General features: G+C 41.4%; 2 protein-coding genes across 4 annotated transcripts; both read right to left on the reverse strand.

Annotated features, from left to right (window-relative positions):
- Positions 1 to 1,819: 1,819 nt before the first annotated feature.
- rabggtb (Rab geranylgeranyltransferase subunit beta) lies at positions 1,820 to 9,789 on the reverse strand. Of its 2 annotated transcripts, none has more exons than XM_015355117.2 (9): positions 9,700 to 9,789; positions 7,807 to 7,914; positions 7,058 to 7,255; positions 6,457 to 6,562; positions 5,763 to 5,815; positions 5,526 to 5,636; positions 4,615 to 4,740; positions 3,741 to 3,890; positions 1,820 to 2,980 (listed from the first exon to the last, which is right to left on the reverse strand). In XM_015355117.2, exons 1-9 carry the CDS (start codon positions 9,700 to 9,702, stop codon positions 2,840 to 2,842), a joined length of 996 nt encoding a protein of 331 aa, XP_015210603.1. In that variant the 5' UTR covers positions 9,703 to 9,789; the 3' UTR covers positions 1,820 to 2,839. The 2 variants fall into 2 exon arrangements, with proteins under 2 accessions (XP_015210603.1, XP_069050098.1); XM_069193997.1 differs by lacking the exon at positions 9,700 to 9,789 and adding an exon at positions 8,421 to 8,513.
- A 1,671-nt stretch (positions 9,790 to 11,460) lies between these two features.
- Positions 11,461 to 21,036, reverse strand: acadm (acyl-CoA dehydrogenase medium chain). Of its 2 annotated transcripts, XM_015355412.2 has the most exons (13): positions 20,786 to 21,036; positions 20,101 to 20,312; positions 18,917 to 19,016; positions 18,639 to 18,736; positions 17,834 to 17,903; positions 17,550 to 17,650; positions 17,287 to 17,367; positions 16,309 to 16,439; positions 14,954 to 15,062; positions 13,464 to 13,604; positions 13,284 to 13,379; positions 12,943 to 13,191; positions 11,461 to 11,790 (listed from the first exon to the last, which is right to left on the reverse strand). In XM_015355412.2, exons 2-13 carry the CDS (start codon positions 20,116 to 20,118, stop codon positions 11,719 to 11,721), a joined length of 1,266 nt encoding a protein of 421 aa, XP_015210898.2. In that variant the 5' UTR covers positions 20,119 to 20,312; positions 20,786 to 21,036; the 3' UTR covers positions 11,461 to 11,718. The 2 variants fall into 2 exon arrangements, with proteins under 2 accessions (XP_015210898.2, XP_015210897.2); XM_015355411.2 differs by lacking the exons at positions 20,101 to 20,312; positions 20,786 to 21,036 and adding an exon at positions 19,348 to 19,496.

Here is a 21,036-nt window from a genome sequence, read left to right on the forward strand (position 1 = left end):
CAGCGCTGTGAACAAGGAACCAGGCACCGGGGGTGAATTACAGAAAAGCCCATTTCACGAGATGACGCATACCTGTAATAGCCTGCAGACTATTTTTCAATTTTACATATTGTATTGAAAATAAAATTCATTCCACCCATTTCGAACATTCTGCTCCTCAAAAGCTTGTCACATTTTTAGACAAGTCCCAGCTCCCAGATGCCTTTATTGCCAACAGCAGTGCGTGACATCACAGTTCCAAACCTAAAAACAGATCCCTTGCACCGAAGGAAACCACACTCATATTGCCATACACTCATGCTTCAAAATGCTGTGCTCATTCCAGCACAATGCTCCTGTCAAGACAAAATAGGATTATAATGCCCTCTTCATTTCTCACTATAAATGTACCCCGAGTTAGCATGTTAACAAGAATACTGCACTCGTCATTTAATGATTGCTTTAGTCATTTTTGAAAACGACTAAACTATTTTGTAAATAAGAATACATAATAAATTGCGACATTCTTCCCGAAGAGTTTTATGTAAGGCAGGGGACCAATTCGTCCACCACTGAAATATAACATAGGTGAACATGCAGTTTTCGGACGACACCTGGAAGAGTCTATTATAGATTCAAGAATGCAGGATTCATTAGAAATCAACTTTGAAGAGGAGATAGTTTCACAGATAAAAGAAATATGCATCCCCCAACTTCATTACTGCTGCCTTTGTTTAAATTTTAAATTCTTAGCCAAATAAGGAGATGTACAGTGCACAGCTCCCAAACAAATACATAAGCCGCATTAAGTTGACTGGGGCTTAATGTGAAAGTTGAAAAGGACCCATCCTTTCATACTATGGATAGCAAATAACATTCACTGGTACTGCATCAACGCCACTAAAAACGAAGACCCCCTATGATTTTAGACAAGCCCAGGCCTGCTTTTAATTTTAAAAAAATGGATCAAATAAGCCAGGGAATAGCTTGTGAACGCACAGAAACTGATCTACTCTGTTATTATTCACGGAGCAGCTGGTGCCCTCTCCCAGCAAGGCCCACAGCTGCTAGGGCAGAATCTGTGAGCTGATGAATGTACACAAAACCTTTGCTTACAATAACTTCCCGTTTTGCAGAACAAAACCAAAACAGGGGCCACACCGGGGCGCAGTGGTTCGTATTTCTGCCTTGGAGAGCTGGGACCCCAGACTCAGTCCCTGAGGTGCTGTCTGTGTGGAGTTTGTATGTTCTTCCCATGCTCACATGGCTTTCCCCCCACAGTCGAAAAACATACAAGCAGGTTCACTGGCTTTTGGGAAAACTGGCCCTGCATGAGTGTGTGCATGTCTGCGTTTATCTGCTCCATGATGGACTGGCGTCCCATCCTGTATTCTGTCTAGCGGCCGCTGCTTGCTGGGATAGACTCCTGCTGCCTCGCAATCCTGTACTGGAAAAGCACTTGGATGGATGGATGGAAAACCGGAACATGAGCAAGACTTTTCAACCGGCCTCACTGTTAGCCCTGGAAAACTGTATGGGTTCCTGCAGACTCGCGAGTATCAGTAACAGCAAATCACAAAAATAATTGCTCACCTCTTGTTTGTGTCCCAAAACTTTTCCCTCATAAGGTTGGCAAAATGTGACTTTACATTTTTTTTAAATCTGCTTAGTAAACTTAAGACTAACATTTGTTGGAATTCCTTTTCATTTATGAGCAACACAGTTTTGCCACTATACAATAATGGCTTTAGTTGCATTAGGGGCCTAATGAGACATCACTAACAAAAATAATCTTTGGAAAGTGCTTCAGTTTCGTCAAAGAGTACCAGGTTGAAAGTGCTGTGATCAATGAATGTATTTATTGACAAAAATGATTCTTCTATACAGTGAGTGACTCTAGACTGTGGTTAATGTGCCTTGTGACATGTGCTAACAGCAATCAATAAAAAGGCAAAGAACAGAGGTAAAACATTTCAGGCGCATGAAAACAGGGCTGCTTTCACAATTTTGGTTGTAAGAAATTACAAAAAACAGATCCCCTTAAATGAGGTACATTTAGTGACCCTGAAAGCTGCTGTTTGACTGAAACCCTTTTGCTTTCAAACGCTTTTGGTATGAGATTCTGTGAAGGTAAGGAGCCCCCACGTAAGAGACAAAAAGGGAACATGTCACTTATTTTTCTCTTCAATCAGGGTAATTATGCCTCTGATTAACGAAATGCAGTATTACTGTACATTAATAGTCTATCTTCCAAGAAAACATGTTCTAAACTATTTCTAGTATCTTCTACCTGATGCATAAATGTGAGGCAAATATCACAGTTCATCACAATATAAATCAGTGTGCACATCTCTGAAGATTTACAGATTATACAGTAATGACGGTGTCTGCATTTTCATTAAAATCCATCTTGCAAGAGAATGAAATGTGTCATTTTTCTCAATTTTAAAACTATAATTGCATATTCCATTAGTTGAATATGAACGTACTGGATGTAACCTTTAGCACAAGAAAAATAAAATGGACAGAACCAGTTCAGTATTCTCTTTTTTTCCCCCAAATATGCAGTTGATGTTGAAACCCTTAACTGTCTGTCTGACAGGTTTTTTTTTTTCAGTTTCATTAAAGCACAGTGTTATTTAAAATAAGTGGGATTTAAATAATAAGGTCATACTGTAAACGAATTAGCACAATACCCTATCTCACTTGTTAATTACAACTTCAGCAGGTGTTCCACACTTAGCTCCTTCCTCAGCGGGATAAAGATTCTTCCTGATGTACTTTTTAACGTACTTGTCCATTGTCTCGAATTCTTCACTCTCCACAAGGGAAAAAGGTGAGGCGTTACTGCAAAAGAGAGCTAGCTTAAAATCTCAGGGTGCACACCGATTCTCTGGAGGACCTCCTCCGGCATACAGAACACGGGATTCACAGGCTTGATCTGCTCATCTCCCAGCAGGGATAATCCCGCTATCCCGAACAAGGTGTGGAAAGGATCCACCTAGCATCAAAGAAAACGGCAAATCAGAGGTGGTCTCAAATCCATAGCAAGATACAAAAGTAAATGTTTTGACGACAGTGTAAATGAAATAGGAGGCACACACACATTTTGTTCCTCCCGTGTTCAGAATTAAATGTTACTTGGTTTAATAAATGGATATATTACAGCTTACTTAACAATGTAGCGTGAATCAGGCTCCTTCCTTCTGGGAAACTAGTGATGTTGTCTGTGAAGTGTGTAAACAATAGTCCACATATGCCTAAATGTATGTGGAAAAACAGTACAAGTTTAATTGTGAACAGTACATACTGTACTGGCATATACACAAAGAATTCGAAGGTCTGTTCTCCTATTTGCTGGTGGATATCAGAATTTTCAGCTCAGAGTCTGGTGAATGCCGAGTGCATGGACTTCTGCAGCCCTGGTATAAATAAATTAATCTTTTTACTTTTGCACGTGGGATACGATATAATCTGTACTTATCGACGCGTATCTAACCCATTTGAACACAAGGGTCTGCTGGGTGTAGTGTGAGCCAGGCTGAGAGAAACCAGGCCTGCTGCTGTAAGTGCTAAATCAACAATGAAAACAAAACAAGAGAAAATTAACATCTTCCACCAGAAACCTGAACTAAGAATAAAGTGAACCATATTATTTTGTGCTGAGCTGAGCTCATTTGTATGCTCCCGTTAAAGGAGCGGTCTGCGATTTTACAATCGCAAGACAGGTAGGGTTAATCTGGGGCAGAGGCGCCACTTGCCATGTCTCCAGGCCTGTCAGCAAATCCTCCTGTCTCCTCATCCTGGCAGGCCAAGATAAAAGAACGCAGTTTGTTTTTGTCGATCCAGTGAATTCTCCCAATGATTTTCAGAGAGGCAAGAACCCACCATGAATAACAAACATCTGGCAACTGCGAAAAGGGAGAGAAAATGAATGTCATGCGTGCACTGATATCTTGCGCAGTTCGGGTCCACATTTTTTTTGTCCTCAAAAAAACTTGAATACAACAAGCCGGCACCAAAAGACATAACACTTGCCAACCAATCAATTATCAGCCCTGCACGTACAGTATTTCCATTTCCATGATTAAAACAGACACGCCTTTAATAATTTACAGCCTTCTACAGAAGTAATCTGGGAAAGGTCACACAGATGCATGTTTGCTTATCAAGTTCAAGTTCATTGTCATTATACTCACATACAGGTATATGGTATAACGAAATGCTATTTAGCTAGCTCTCAGACGATAAGTAGTACAAAAAACAACAATACAAATGTATAATAAAAGAAAGACAGAGGCAACAGGCAGTGTGCAAAACAACAACATGAGACACATTTAGAAAAACCATATAATTCTGAATAATAATTCTGAACTGGACTGCTCACTCTAGTAATGCACAAACAAGGTTCCAATGTCTTGCAACAGATTTCATACGAATGCATTTGGCTCCTTAGATTGTGCTTAATGAATGATTCATTCCTTGGTTAACTTCAAAAGTACAACAACAAATTAAAAGCCATATTTATTCTATGCATATTCCATAAGGGAAGCAGGATTTATTTACAACGTTCCAGAATGCATTTTTCCAATGATATGCATTTAACTGGCTTCCTAACGATGTCCTTCTTCATACCTTTTCTGGACGCCCATTGAGTCCCCCTGATGGGAGCTGCCTCTCACACAGCCACCAACCCAGCAGGTCTGCGTTCACCCGGTGCAGCTGCCCAGTTATAGATAAGAAACCCGTACAGCAGTAAATCTGAAAAAACACAGCGCCCACGGATATTATCAGCTCAACCTTAACTGCAACGGGCAGCCTACGTGCACGGAGACAAAGAAAAGGGAAAAAAAAACACAGAGCAGGCAGAGAAAAAAGAAAAAGAGGAATATTTTAGGCTCTGTTTACTTCTTAAGCCATCTAAGGAATTTAAGAGAAACCAAAACCTCTGCAAGCCCTGCAAGCTGATGGCCTGAAACACACAGCCTGCAGCACTGATCAGAACAAAATACACAGGGAAAATGAGCCATGCTAATCAAGAACATCGCCTGTTCTACGTTGTTACTCACAGCTATTCAGGACAAAGTAACTGTTAATTGATATAATGAGATGTTTCCTCCAAATGTATAATCAATTGACAATACAGTCAAACCTAAGGACATATAGTATGTGTGTTGTCATCAAACGTCGTATGCTGTAGTCAGTTGCTTCCTTTAGACTGCTTGGGGTATTGATCTATGTTCCAGAAGAATCAGATCTTTCTTGTTCTCCACTTCAGAATTAGATAAGATTATCAAAGAGTATTTATAAGTGGTTTAGAGTCGTTGTTGTTTTTCTACTGTAATTAGATTCACTGATAATGATACTGTACTCGTTCATTTTTCTTGAGCAAGTCGAACCAGTGACACACCCATTCCTATACAACAGAAAAGCACGTGTTAAACAGCAATGGGGGTCATGGCTAAACTTTACATACTGAAACACAAACGCTAAGGCGTGCAATAATATACTTATTTAGTAGGACAAAGGTTTTTCTAAAAACCTACCTGCCCTGCATGAGATTCTGAGCCCGGTCTACAGCCAAATCCTCCATCGAAATTCATGCAGAAAAGGACAAACTCCACTGCCTTGTCTACGTTAATGGTGTCCAGCTTGCCCTGAAAGACCAGTCATTCGCACTGAACGCTAAGCCAGAGGCACAGAGTAAAAAATGGCAGAATTAGAGCTAACAAACACCATCGTCTCATAAACAGACACTATGAAGTTTGTAAAGATGCTCTTACCAGCAAAGCCAGGGTTGCCACTGCACAGAAGGAAAACCTCGTATCTATCTCACCTAGAACAAAACAAGGACACAAATGTAACTAGAGACTCGATGTTCTTAACAGGAACCATCGAAATCACACAGGCTCTCATTGCAATGTTACGAGAGACAGCTCTGATCGGGGCTGTCCTGATCCCGAAGGGCTGGTGCACCTGCGGGTTTAAAAAGCCGGGCCCGAAGACCTCGGAGAAGCTGCTAAAGTCCTGGTTAAGCCAGTAACCAGCTGTGTCGGCTCTTCAGGATCTGAGCTGGACTAGAAACCTACAGGCACACTAGCCCTCCAGGACCAGGACTGGACACCGCTGTCTGAGATGAATGACAAATGTCACAAGCTGAGTAAAACGAGAGGGTAACAAACACTAGACATATATAATGCATTAATAATGAAGATTTAAATTGGATAATTACAGGAAGGGATAACTTAGCATATATAGGCTTTTTCATCTGACTTTTATACAAATAAACATTTCTCACAAGTCTGCTAGTGCTAGAGAAGAGGACTTTTTTGCTGTCAGCAGAGGGAAACAGGTAGTTCAGCATACAAATAATTCCACTGCTTTAATGTGCTGAAGTATAAAACATTTTAAGAAACACTTGGACTATCGACTAGCAGCACACATTCAAATAAATGACACCTAAAACAATCCACTCACCCCATTTGTCCCCAGCAAAAGATCCATCCTCCTGTTGTAACCCTTTCACGTATTCAACCACTTTATCCACATCGATCACAGAGAGACTATCATACAGAGAGAGAATCTGAAAAACACCAGAAAAACGGTGAACACAGAAATCCAAGATACGCAAATGCGACAATTAGCTATTTTGAAATAAAAGGGGAATATCTCTTTCTTTGAGTGTAAGACTTAAAAACTCACAAGATAAATTTAAAATATTAGGTTAAATTAACCTCTCATAGAAAACAGGTGAAGAGATTAAACGTGTTTGACTGGAAGACTGACACTATTTCAACAGCCTGTCTACACCAGGTTTATGCCAGGAACTGTTTTTTCTAGACACAAAGCAGCAATGAGAATCACACCATTTGGTCTTTTAATTTTTCATATTAAAGAGAGAAAGAGATGGGCACTATCATGCTTCAAGGTAGAAAACAGATTTCATCTAAGCTTTTTTAAAAAGAAATTGTTAGGCACACAGCAAGTTGGTCACCAAATGCACTTATCAAAATGAATCTCGAATCGGTTGGTTAAACCTAGAGGGGAAAAAAAACAACAACCTCTTTAAGAGTTGTACCTGAACAGCACTGAGAGTATAGAGCAGGTGAGGGTCATGTCCTATACTGGCACTGATTCCTCCACTCTCATGCTGGCACTGCTTGACAAATTCTATAATCTCGTCCTCGTTCATCCGATGCAGCTGCCCCATCAGATCCATTACCGTCAGACCCCAGTAGATGCCGCTCATGCGCAGGTATTCCGACAGGGTGTACTCCTGGTGGAGACGGGAGAGATCCGAAACAACAACACAAAAATCAACACTGAAAAAGCGACCAGGAGGTCTTTAATAAATGCCACCTCCTAGGTATCCACTTTTGCGGATGACCAGTGAGAGTAAAAAGCGTTATCATCTGTTCTCATTTCTGGAAGGACAAACATACGGATTTACGGAAAAAGAAGTCAGTTTCACTCACTAAATCACAAGCTTAGCCGCCGTTTGGGTTGGACTCACCAAGACTGAGAAAACACTGGAAGGGTTTCAGAGAGGTATGGCTGTTTTAGAGGGTTTCTAAACTTTTTGCCCTTCTTTAAAAGACGATACACTCTTTCAAAAACAAAAACGCAATTTCAGCTTCTGATGATTTGCTGTAATAAACCACTGCCTCTTAAATCATGAAGAGCTAGATTCATTCCTGCTGTTAAAGCAGCACCTGAAAATGCTACTCGCTTAAATGCTTCTGTGTTTTAAAGTACAGATCTAATTACTGGATCATGAAGGAAAGAGTAAAAGAAAGTGTGCCCTTTGTCACTTGTGCAGATACATACATAGTCGTCCTTCTTGGTACCATAAGCTGCGATATAGTCTGCATGTTTGTCCAACAGAAGCACACTTGGAGCATCAGGCTTTATAACGACATCTTTAACTTGAGTGCCCTGGAATAACGCAGAGGATTAGTAAAGGGAACCCACAGACATTTTCAAACAAAGAGCGATTTTTAAAACAATATACAGTAATGTGCATTTTTTAGGAACATGTCATTATTTTTATTGTATTGTAATTATTACATGTAAAGCAAGTATTAATTTACTACAGAAATCAGATAAGCTTACTTTACAAGGAACTATGTGTGTGGACTTTACAGTTTCTCTTTTATAAGAAGAAAACCTTCTGGACTTAAATACTACACAATTCTCCTTATTTAGTGAAAAAAAAATCATTTTTAATTTCTTAATTTTTATTTCCTTCAAATGAACTATATTTGAGGGACACTGAAGGATAAAATGAGTCAATAAACATATTACAATTATTTAGGATTTAAAATTGCAATGGCTTACCTTAATGATACATAAATAACTACTGAGGTGATGGGGGGTTATTGCATTTTTATACAAGAAAAATGTACATTTCTGTGAATGACTATAGATACACACTGACTGACCTGATTAGGAACACAACAAGTTTGTGCACAGTCATTTCCTAGAGAAACAAAAATATTGGCACAACACAGATGATACATCGTTTTGTTCTTGTGAGCAATCAGCTCCTAATCTTTAAATTAAATAGTTACAATGAAATGACACATCTCTTCATATTTTTATAACTTTTTTTTTAGACAACCTACAAGTACTGGAAACAAACACACCCTTACATGCGGTTTTTGACATGTTTGATCATGTGTTTGGAACACCCCATGACAAGTGCCACTTAAATCCTTAACCGTCTTTTACAGGATGGGGATATTACGTGGGATGGAACTGAATGCACTGATTTAACGCGTTACTCGATTAATTCCACTGAGAAATCAGACTGAAGCGGTTTAAGGTCACAAGGTATTGTTCATCAACACTAAAACTGTCCAAAAACAAACAGTTACATGTGGAATTAGACAGACGGACAAAGTGACATGCCCCCCCAAGACACTGCACTGAGCATCAAAATAAGTATTATTTACAACTGCGATAAATTCGCAATGGTATCGGAAAAAAACCCACAGAAAAAGACAGCCTTTTCTGCAGCACGTACACGTTTATATGAACACATATGAAAATGTCCACTGGCTAAGCCGAATACTGACTGGTGTTGCTCTAACTTTTCAACATGTTTTTTTTGTTCAGATTGTTAGACGGACCAACTGTCAGAAAACGGTTTTTGTTGTAGCACAATTCCCGATGCTCACCGCTTAAATTATCCATTACGTATCCCTAAACCACTCCTCTAAAAACATACTTAACGTACGAGTTTTTAATCTCCTAAAACGATGTCTTACGACCAATAATGCGGAACATCGAAATACACCAAACGTCCTGTATGACAAAGGGAAAAGATTCAACGTCTAGTTACGCATCACTCCAGATGCCATTAAATTCCGACAGGGATATGTTTGCGGACAAGCACATTAGCTTCTGTTAAATGACAGATGTTATTCTATTTTTTAATGCAGTCAAAGCGTTACCAGGTTAAGAAACGGCTCACATTCGCGATTAGCTGTCAGGCATTTAAACCTTTATAAAATTGCAGGATTTAAATTCATTTCTATTCACGGTCTAACAGCTTTTTGCTCTGGGACATGTCACTTCTATTTGCAGTGTGCTTAAAACGTGTACAGAACGGTAGGTAGACATTATTATTTCATATGACAAATGCCTCTGTTTCATCCTTGAAATATACACATATACATATAAGAAAACAAAATATGTAGACCGATGAACAGCACCTACCATTCTTGGGTGATGTCCCTGAATCGCGTCCCACAATAACTACGTCATAAAACAAAGCCTGCCCAAATCTTCGCCGGAGGAGGGTGGTAATTATATAAGTTTTCTGTTTAAAGAAATCCTCGCTCTATAAAAAGATTAATGAATACAGAAATTACGACTACTACTGAGTTTCACAGTTCACATGTGTGACAGCACAGTCTGAAGCAATTTAATCGTCAAATACAGTATTTGGAAACTGCTTATTTGCATCCGCCATCTTGGCTCTGTAAAACGCCTTTAGATACCAACTTATCTGTCGCCACATATCTACACATTAAACTCAAATCGAAACTTCCCACGTGTGTGTCTACTGTTAAGCGCGATCACAGTACAAACTGCTTTTCCCAGTTGGCATTTTTCTCAGAAAAATTCTGAAAGGGCAGTTGTAGTTCAATTAGAAGTTCCTCATGTGCTCGTTGTGCCTTTTGGCTTGGGGTTTGCAGAGAGACAAAGTACTAAAACAGCCTTTGTTAAGGTAATTAATGATTTTCTGATAACATTCAGATCTACCAGGAGACCAAATCAAATACCACTGTGCTTTCTGCACTTCACAGGTGTCTCTATGATGTTCAGATATGGGTGCAACAGAACTATTCTGGGCTTGACTGTGTCAAGACTGAGTTTAGGCTCATATGATCCCAACATCTCTGCAACAACTAAAAGTATTCTGCATCAGCACCTAAATCCTGTACCACATAAATTGCATTGTCTATATGTGGAATTTAGTGTGAACAAAAAGGTTCTCATGCTCATATATAGGGCACTGAAATATCTTTTAAGTGTTGGTTAAATGAGCAAACTATTACTCTTTAGAATATACCTTACAAACAAGGGAAGGCCGGACTAGCCAATGTGGAGACGTAATCTCAATAGATCTGATGATTCGGGGTGTCTACAGTATGTCTGCTGAAGACCAAGCTGTAAGCAAAGGGCAACAGAGTCATCGTGGAGGACGTGCTGCCCAAATGCATTACTCTTCAGCTGCTGACTTTTCTAGACCTCTCTTGCAGACCTGTCTGTTCACTACAGCTTTCAGCATGAAATTTAAAACTGAATCAGTTTGTTGTTCTTTTCCTCTTTACCTTTTCTTCTGGTATCTGTATTATATGTGCATTTGTACAGCTTGTTCTTGAATAAATAAAACATCATTATCACTCATTGAGCTCTCAGTTACACAGCTGTCGATCGACTATATAACTGTTAATAATTCTAACCGGGCTTGATGGTGTTTTATAGGTAACTGTGCTTCTACTGAGCTGCATTTCAGCACTCAGCCATGAAAGACTTTGAGCTGAGTTTAACACCACTGGCTTACAGCAGGAAATTTTTTCCAGGCTTCTCTCAGCCCAGTACTGACCAGATCCATCCTTGCTCAGGATCTGAGACGTGACAAAATCAGTCTCCTTTGTGGCAAAATTCAACCTAAGAAGTCTATTTTCTACAGAGCAAACAAATGCCATGAACTCAAACTTGCTCACTTAGCAAACAAAACATGCTACACTAGATTTGTACAATTTAGCGTTAATTTACACAACTAACAGTGGTGGAATTGAAACTATTTCCTTCGTGTTAGTAGGAACATTCCTCTGAGCATCAGCAATATCCTGTAGAATTGGTACAGTATCTACCCAAAGGCAAACAAACACACCCAGGACAATCCAGATGTGTGCTTCCCCATTAAAGATACATAAAAACATTGTAAAAAAAACCCAACCAGAAAACTTTAATATATAACATCCTTTTTATTTCAGCTTTGCAAAAATTAGTTCCCAAATGCAGCTCTTATCTTTGATAACAGTATATAAAGGCTTTTAAAGGCTTCAGGTTACCATTTTCTAAGGCTCACGTATTGTGTCATAGGCACCAATTTATTTAAAATATGGAAGGCAAAGAACGTACTTGCATTGATAGTCGTTGATACTCTACATACAGGACATAAAATTATAACAAAGGGAAGACTGTTACAGGAAAAAAGTGCAATCACTGTTTGTATTTTCCAATGTGTTCACGAGCAATGATCATCCTCTGGACCTGAGCTGTACCTTCATAGATCTGAAAAAGAAAATAATGTTGATTAAAATCTCTCACAATCAGTGAGCCAACATTTTTTATTAAAAAAAACAATCTGAAAAACGAATGTATATACATCAATGACACCACACATTTTAATCCCATGAACATTAGAAAGGTGGGTAAAAAGGAGAGGAGGCATTTGACCCATCTAGATTGTTTGGCTGTTAGTAGCCACAGATCTCATCCAGCAGTTTCTGGAAAGAAGTCAGGGTATTAGACATCAGCAACATGGCTGGGTATCGTGTTCAATCATCTCACAGCCCTTTGGGTAAAGGAGTGTCTCCTGTTATCAGTTTTAAATGCATTTCCACAGAACGCCTCTGGTTCACGATTCGCTGTTCACTCCGTAAATGTCCACTGGCTTGACTCTGCCAGGGTCTCTGAGGATTTTGAATACTTGTATCAGGTCCACATGTGACATTTTCTAGTAGAACTGAACTAAGAAGGTTCAGTTCCTCAGTCTGTCAGTGCAGGACATTCCCTGAGGTCCTGAATGCATCTGGTTGATCTTTGCTGGACTGAATCCAGAGCAGCAATATCTTTTCTATAACATGGTGACTGAAATTGGAAACATTATGGTAAATGAGGCCTACAGGGGGGTTATACTTTCATCATAACATCCGTAAAACCTTTGCTTTTAATTCACTTTGTTCCCTTTTTCAAAAGCTTCCCCACGTTGTCTAGAAGATGTAAATGTGTCAACATAAACATCTTACTCAGTGTTTCCCAGTTTGTATTTAGTGTTGCTACCTGCAGGTAAACCCTGCACTTATCTTAAAAGGTCATCTGCCAGGAATTTGTTAGACCAGACTTGAATTTTATTTAATTTTATACGCTGTACTTTACCGTTTGCTAAACTTCCCTTTTGATACCATCTGAAAGAATAAGTGCTTTGCTAACTGTACCAGAACCTAGATCACTGATATACTGTAAAATAAGAGCAGTGGTGCATGTTTCCATGCATGCCTACTGCCAGCAATTGGAAACTTTAATGCGGGATATTACAAATAAATTGCTTTATGTTAAAAAAAAAGTTTTTGCTTTCGCTGTTCAACACCACTGAAATAATAATAAAAGCAAAAAAAAACAAACAATAATAAATATTTTATTGGGTGCATTCCAGAGATGTACCTGGTAGATCTTGGCATCTCTCATCAGCTTCTCCACAGGATATTCACTGTTGAACCCGTTGCCTCCGAAGATCTGAACCGCGTCGCTGGCGACTTGGTTCGCGATGTCTCCGGCGAACGCCTTGGCGATGGAGGCGTAGTAGGTATTTCTGCGGCCTTCGTCCACCTCCCAGGCGGACCTCTGGTAGGCCATCCTGGCCAGCTCCACCTTCATGGCCATCTCCGCCAGCAGGAAGGAGATGGCCTGGTGCTGACGGGACACACAAGGACAAAACGACTCGTTCCCCTCCTAAACGGACACGCCCAGCCGCTCCCCCTCCACTCCCCCACGGGCGCACTTACTTCGGCGATGAGCCTGCCGAAGGTCTTCCTCTCCAAAGCGTATTTCGTCGCTTCGTCCAGAGCCCGCTGTGCCAGGCCTGTAGCTCCCGCTGCCACCTGCCAGATAATTAAATAATCATCATCATCATAATAATAATAATATTAATAATAATAATAATGAAATACGTTTCCGACACTCACCGGAGGCCTGGTCTTATCAAAAGCTCCCATAGCGATTTTAAAGCCAGCTCCTTCTCCAATGAGGACGTTCTCTTTAGGGACTCTGACATCTTCAAAAGTTATACCCCGTGTGTCGGAGCATCTCTGTCCCATATTCATCTCCTAAAAGCAGGCAAAAGTCCACATTTCTTGTACCGGGTTAAGGTAATCGAGCACCAATTCTTGTTTTTGGCGTTGAGATGGTGAAGAGGCTTAACCGTTGACAACAAGGCTTTTGTATTCGTGAACGTGAGAAAACGAACAAGTACATATGTCTGTCAGTAAGGATTGGATCCTGGTTTTGAACCCCATCCCTGAAATCAAACTGAGTAACCTTTAATTTTGCTCCAGCTTGTGGTCTTAGATTGGAAACTAAAGTACAGGTAAATGGCAAGTTACTGAGATATGATTTAGGAAAAAGTAAAAGCACTAGGAAAAGAGACGCCTTTTAAGTAAACAAGGCAGCCTGTCATGGAGCAAAGTTCCCAGTAACGTGTATTTAAAGAAGCAGCAGTAACAAAGTTTATTGCTGAGAAGAACAAAACTTCAGGCATCCCAAGAGTATGCTTTGAGGCCCATCCAAAAAAAAAAAACTTTCCCACAGACGAAGAAGTTGGGCAGGACCGATTACCTTTTTTGCAGAGAACCGTTTTTGCTTATTCTTTCCAATATGAAAAACCTCAGCTATCGTTTTGGATTGCAAATTCTTAACGTGCTAAATTTCAAGGCATTCAAGTAAGTGCCCAAGTCACATGTCAGGCAGGATACTGAAGCTCCCAGAAAACACATCACTTTTATGACTGAATACCATCAATTTAGTTTTCTGTTAAAAACCCTGTTAATAACATAGTGGGACCTAGAGAATATAAAACTGTTAGACACTACGGAACCCTTGTATATTGGCTGATGCATTACTTGTACAAAAAAAAAGCGTTAGAGGTAAAACAGGTCCTTGTAAGACTCCCGTAATTACAGTAAGGGGTAGGGAAATTCATTTCTCTGCTTTCTTTCTTTATGTAAAACCAAACAAGAGAGTCACTGCCAAACCCAGTGTCACTATGCCTAGTTAAAAAAGCAGATTGTTTTACAGTGACAAATACTATTGATAGCTATAAAAACATAGAAGAGGAGGTTTTTTCTTTTTGTCAATGGCAGTTATAATTTAACACTTTTAATCTCACAGTAACACAAACATGCCCTTGATGAAGGCTTTACTGCACATTCAATATAATGTTGCCGTTTTCCAGGAAAGGAGACTAAATTGATTATTCGAACATTTGGACAAGCAAATGGATACAGGACTGTAACATTCAAAAATCCAAATCTGATCTTGTTCTTTAAGTTAAGGAACAAAAATTGAAGATCTCTGGGATTTAGGAAATTCTAATACCTTGAGTTGTCTCTTTATCTTCTTCAGGTGAAAACTGAGAAATGTTTAATATTGCGCGGAAAATGTAAAAATTCAGGGTCACCTTTCTGCCAGGCTGAACTCCTGGGGCGTCTGCGTCCACAATGAAGCCAGTGAAGGCTTTGCCAGCAGGTGCTTTGGGATCAGGATCTGTTCGAGCCAGAAGGAAGTACCTGCGCAGACACAAAGCGGCACTTCACTTAATGCCTTACATTCACTTTCAGTTCAATTCCATTCCTCTATGTGTCCACAGAGAACATATATTGCTACTGTACAAGCCACTTCTCTGTGCTCCATCACCATTCAAGACCAACTCTCTACCGCCTCACCAGCAGGATATTTAGATTATGTGATGCATGATTTTCTAAAAACATCATCAAATGTGTAGCTGCACATGTACGTAAGGAACGCTGTATCATAAGCAGGCACATTCCAAAGAACTAGATTTGTCAGCAACAAAGACAGATGAGGGCTGAATGCACTTAAAAAAAAAAAAAATAGAGCTCATGGACAAATTGGCCCGGTTCAACAAAACAGTTTATGACACATTACGCTGCCTCAGATTCAGGGAACTTGTGTCTGCTGCTGTAATGCGTCAATATAGCCTAAATCAAGATTTTCATTTTCAAGTCAATACTATACAGTGGTACAGTTGCATATTTGTTTATTTGGAGAAAAATGTTTTTTTTTGTATTTTATATACAGTCAAAACTGTATATAAGAGGTGTTAGTGGGGCCAGCAGGGGGCGCTCACCCTGTGGTCCATGTGGGTCCTAATGCCCCAGTATAGTGACGGGGACACTATACTGTAAACAGGCGCCGTCCTTCGGATGAGACGTAAAACCGAGGTCCTGACTCTCTGTGGTCATTAAAAATCCCAGGGCGCTTCTCGAAAAGAGTAGGGGTGTAACCCCGGTGTCCTGGCCAAATTTCCAATTGGCCCTTACTAATCATGGCCTCCTAATAATCCCCCTCTATGAATTGGCTACATCACTCTGCTCTCCTCCCCACTGATAGCTCATGTGTGGTGAGCGTTCTGGCGCACTATGGCTGCCGTCGCATCATCCAGGTGGGGCTGCACATTGGTGGTGGTGGAGGGGAGTCCCCATTACCTGTAAAGCGCTTTGAGTGGAGTGTCCAGAAAAGCGCTATATAAGTGTAAGCAATTATAATTATTATTATTATTATTATTATTTTACTGGCACAGTGGCTTGGCAGTCAGAACCGAGTCACAGCTGAAACTCCACCCCCTCCTGCAAAAACACGCCAGCTGGGTTAACATCTCCCTCCGCTCTCTCTGCTCTGCAAGACACCAGCAGCCCGGCCAGGGGCGGACCCGCCCCCTTCACGCAAGGCCTGGTCACAGATCGAATCTCTCCCCAGCGCCACCGCCGAGCCCGTCCCCTGCTGGAGCCTCACCAGTTAGCTTTGCCTCCGTTTGTGATCCACATCTTCTGCCCGTTGATGATGTACTCGTCCCCCTTCCTCTCCGCTCGGGTTTTTATTCCGGCCACGTCCGAGCCGGCAATAGGCTCGGTCACGCAGTAGGCCTTGGGGAAGACAAAAAAAAAGTACATTTTACTCTTCAAAATTCAATTGCATTTGATCCGATGGTACTGGCGTTACTCTTTTAAATTCTGCACAATTATACTGCGGTATAAAACAATTGTTCCGTGTCATTTTCCATCACACGCAAGTGGTTGTGTGTTACTAGAAAATTCTAGGCATGAATGGTCACTAAGGACACAATTTTATTCCCTCGATGTCTTTGACTGGATTTTTGTTGTAGAAAACAATTTGGAAACGGAACAAATCTGGAATTATTTAGCCCTCACCTGCTTTATTGGAGATGCTTAATGCAATATTATGCATGTCAGTTGTCACCTGAAAGAGTTTCACCTTGTAATATCACAGCACTAACGTAGGCTGCATTCGATATACAGTGCTCTATGTATATTTGGCGCTTCAACTCAAAATTATCTGATACAAATCCATATATTTGTATTGATAAGAATTGTGCAAAAATGAAGCTGTGAATCTTATGTTAACGACAGTGTGAAATTTAAAAAATGCAAGGTAAATGAACATTAAATGCAAGTTCAAGAGAAACATTATCAAGATTTTTTTTAGACACAGAAGTCATCAGAGTGGACCAGTCACCTCTCAGGTGGCTAAGAAGCATTTCATAGCTCTCTTTCTCTCGAACCCGCTGTCAAAAATGTCACATGGCTCTAGGCTTGTTGAACATACTCATGCTGCAACTGTCAGCATGCCTTTTACTGTCTTTTACTGTGATTTTTCACATTGCCTCAATTAGCAACTGAAATACTATTTAACTCTGTCACACTGCTCTACAAGTGAATCCTGTACAGTGTAAGCCTTTTCTTGAATACTTACACACATCAGGGGCTCCTCTGTCATTCGGCCCAAGTATTTTTTCCTCTGCTGATCATTACCTGCAATGATGACTGGCATTTGCTAAAGACAATGAAGAAAACAACTGTTTGGACTGTGTTTAATGGCAAAAATACACATACGGTACACAAACAGACACTGGCAGCTATCTATATACTGTATAGTGATACACGCTGCTGTGCGGTTTCAGTCTGTGGACAACCTAGTGGTATTTCACTTAAAACGCACAGAACAAGTCTCCTTACCCCCAGGGAATTTGCCTCGATGGCTGTCTGAATACCAGTGCAGCCATAAGCGATCTCCTCCGTGATGAGGCAGGAATCAAAAATACCAAGGCCCATGCCACCTGCATCCGACAAGAACGTACGTTACAAAAATACAGAAGAGAAAAAATACTTGGAGTGAGGTTTCCAGCAATTGAGAAGTGAGGAAAGGGAATTAACAGCACCATGTGTATCACATAGATCAAAGAAAACAACAGTTTCCTTTTGGAAAAATGGAAAAGGCAAGACAAGAACATAAGAAATACCACAGTCTTCTGGAATATGAGAGTTCATCAGGCCCAGCTCCCAGGCTCTCTTAATAAGAGGAACAGGATACTACAGGGCAATAGAAAAGAGAGCATAAATTAACCACAGTTGATAGTGCCATTTCCAAGCCAATACAACTGCAACCTAGTTACAATTCAGCTGCTCAGTCTCCTGTCTGTGCAGTTATCTGCACATTAGCAAATGAGGCCTGAGCTCTTTGGAGATGCTGCTTGAATATTAAGACAGGGGAAAGCTTATCTGTCCTTCTAATAATGAGAAGAGGCATTTGAATCACCCTCTTCAGGGGCTGCTGCAAGAGCCTTCCAGTGGACATGACAGATTGCCGTTATGGGTTATTCAAGGTCAGAATGCAAACAATCGCAGGCAGCTATGAAAACAGGCCCGCTTTCAGTCCAGGCCCGAGCGCTCCCCACTCATTAATAATAATAATAATAATAATAATAATAATAATAATTGCTAACACTTATATAGCGCTTTTCTGGACACTCCACTCAAAGCGCTTTACAGGTAATGGGGATCCCCTCCACCACCCCCAGTGTGCAGCCCCACCTGGATGATGCGACGGCAGCCATAGTGCGCCAGAACGCTCACCACACATCAGATAATGTGTGGTGGTAATAATCATTACATTTAACCTACAGCCTCATCAGGCCAGCCGAACCGTTCCGCACGGCAGGATGAGAGAGAAAAGGCAGCACCAAGACCCCGACCAACGGGAGTTAACGACTGGAGGTCTGTACTCTGGCCGAGGGATCAGGCTCCAGGGTGCGTTGCGGCACTTACTTCGCCCGTCCGGTCATAGTGTGGCGCCGCAGGGATGATCTCCTCCCTCGCGAACTTGCGCGCCGTTTCCCTGAATTCCTTCTGCTGATCCGTCAGGTCTGCAGGGGGTAGAACCGGAGTGGTGTTGGCACAGACCGCAGCCGTTCCGCTACACGGGGACGAAGACGCCCGATCTCGGCGCTGAACGGCTTAATATCTTTGCAAAATGAGCCATCCCTTCAGCTATCCACGGGGAAAGGTGGAATCGCTTAAAACACGGCGCACGGCACTCTACTCACCAAAACTAAACCCTCCAACAGCAGCTCTGGGGGCACTTGGGGCGGCTCTGGCTGTAGTGCCCTGGAATCTCACTCCAGCTTGAGCGGTGGCTTTTAGAAGCTACAGATTGGGGGAAAAAAAAAAAACACAGCAGCACAACTGTTACTCCTCGCCCTGCAATTCTTTAGCATAAAAACCCTGAAAGATCCCCCCCCCCCCCCAAAACTTAAAAGATACAGCAACACTTCATCTATTCCCGACCCGATTCGACAAAACTGCACAAGAGCCCCTAGTGTCGAATGAGATCTACCCATCTGTCTGCTTGCAGTAATAATGCTATTAGAGCACCAGAGCCTAACTCAACAGGCAACAGGACAAGCAAGAGGTGAAGGCAGTCCTTTGTAAGCCACACACAGGCGTGGGGACAATCGAGAGACCCCGTTCACCTCACAATTATGTTTGGACTGTGGGAGGAAACAGGAGCACTTGGTGAATAGCCATGCCATCCCGGGAAGAACATGCAAACTCCACACAGAAGATCCCTCGGTCCTCAACCACGCCCCGGACCTGAAGCCGTGAGCGCAGCAGCGCTAACTGCCACGCTGAAAATGAGACATTGTAAATAGAACTACAGCTTCGCCACGTTTAAACCTTTTTATATCCCTCTTTGTACGACTTCGGGATTGGATTATGTTGGGTTATATAACCGCGATAAAACGTTGCTGGCGTTTGTGTCGTCCAGCGCAGGCAAGGGTGATCAGAAACTACCGAGTAACCTCGGCGACAGAGACCGACCATCGCCGCTACAGCTCGTTACAGAACCTGCACGCAACACCTTGTTTTCAACAGCTTAGATTTCAGTTTTGCAGGCAAGATGCCTACATCACATCCGCCATACAGCCCACAATTCTGGACGCCTCCGTTCGCTTCCAAAGTACTGCAATAATAAAATACAACGTACACATTTGGAATTCCGGCAATAAATGCAAGCCACATAATGCGTAGTCCTTAACATTTCCTCTTTGTACGTACATACACTAAAACAACAGCTGCAACAGCTCATGACTACCTCGTTATATAAATCCTACGCAAAGGCATCGTCTTACAAAAAGAGAACCTAGAAACATGCAGCACGGAGGATCTTCGAATGCATTCGCATCTCTGCATATAATGGTCATATCCGAGTAATTAAGGCATATTTTACCTTATTTAAGTGCATCATTTTGACAGCCTGCGCTCCTCGGGACCTTGAACGTTCGAACAACCTTTGCCCCCAAAAGGAACTGTCGTCCAGCCAATCACCGCCGCCCCCTCCGTCACGAGCCCACTCCCAATCGCCTAGGCGACCTTTTACCTAGTTTCAGTCTCCAGGTCCAAAATTAACACCCGGTTTTTAAATATGTTTACTGTTATCACCTGGAGCAAACAAAAAAAAAGAAAGAAAAGAAAATTGCGTAACGCAATTGACTGAAAACATCGACCCCCCCCCCCTTTAAATTATGAAACTGAAGTTTCAAAGTATTCACGTTTTATGAATCGAGGCATGTTTTATATACGGTAATTCCTCTCTCTACGTCCCAAACACTTATTAGAAAGTCCTTATTAAAAAACAGACAATAGCGCTGAAGTGCAATATTAAGGATACATGTTGTACACGCGTGCTGAAGAAAATATTTGGGTTGAACTATAGGAGTCGAGCATGAAAAACAGTATAATAGTATTATTTACGTCCTGAGACTAGGTACTGGTAAAAAAAAAAAGCCAGGTGATTTGAATACAATTAAACAGTGTTGAAACTTGTGAGTCAACAGAAATAGTCTGAGTACATACGCCGGTAACAGCTCGTCACAGATTGTAGTACGGTACTGTGCCTTTTCGCGTATACGCACCAATCCCACTAGACACAGTAGAAACTCCTGGTTCAGTCGCAGCAGTGTCCGAGAAAAGAGGGCTACAGTACATTATTACAGTCCGGCCCCTGTCACTGGTCCTGTCCACCCTATTCAATGGTGCTGTCCCTGGAATAAGCAACAGGAACCGTTCTGACCACACAGTGTTATCTTCAATAATTGTTGCTGTCTTCCAATTATCTAAATGTGCATATATCGATGTCGGTCAGCAGTTAAAACTCTTCTATTAG

Source organism: Lepisosteus oculatus, chromosome 9 (assembly GCF_040954835.1).
Source record: "Lepisosteus oculatus isolate fLepOcu1 chromosome 9, fLepOcu1.hap2, whole genome shotgun sequence".
Lineage (NCBI taxonomy): Eukaryota > Metazoa > Chordata > Actinopteri > Semionotiformes > Lepisosteidae > Lepisosteus > Lepisosteus oculatus.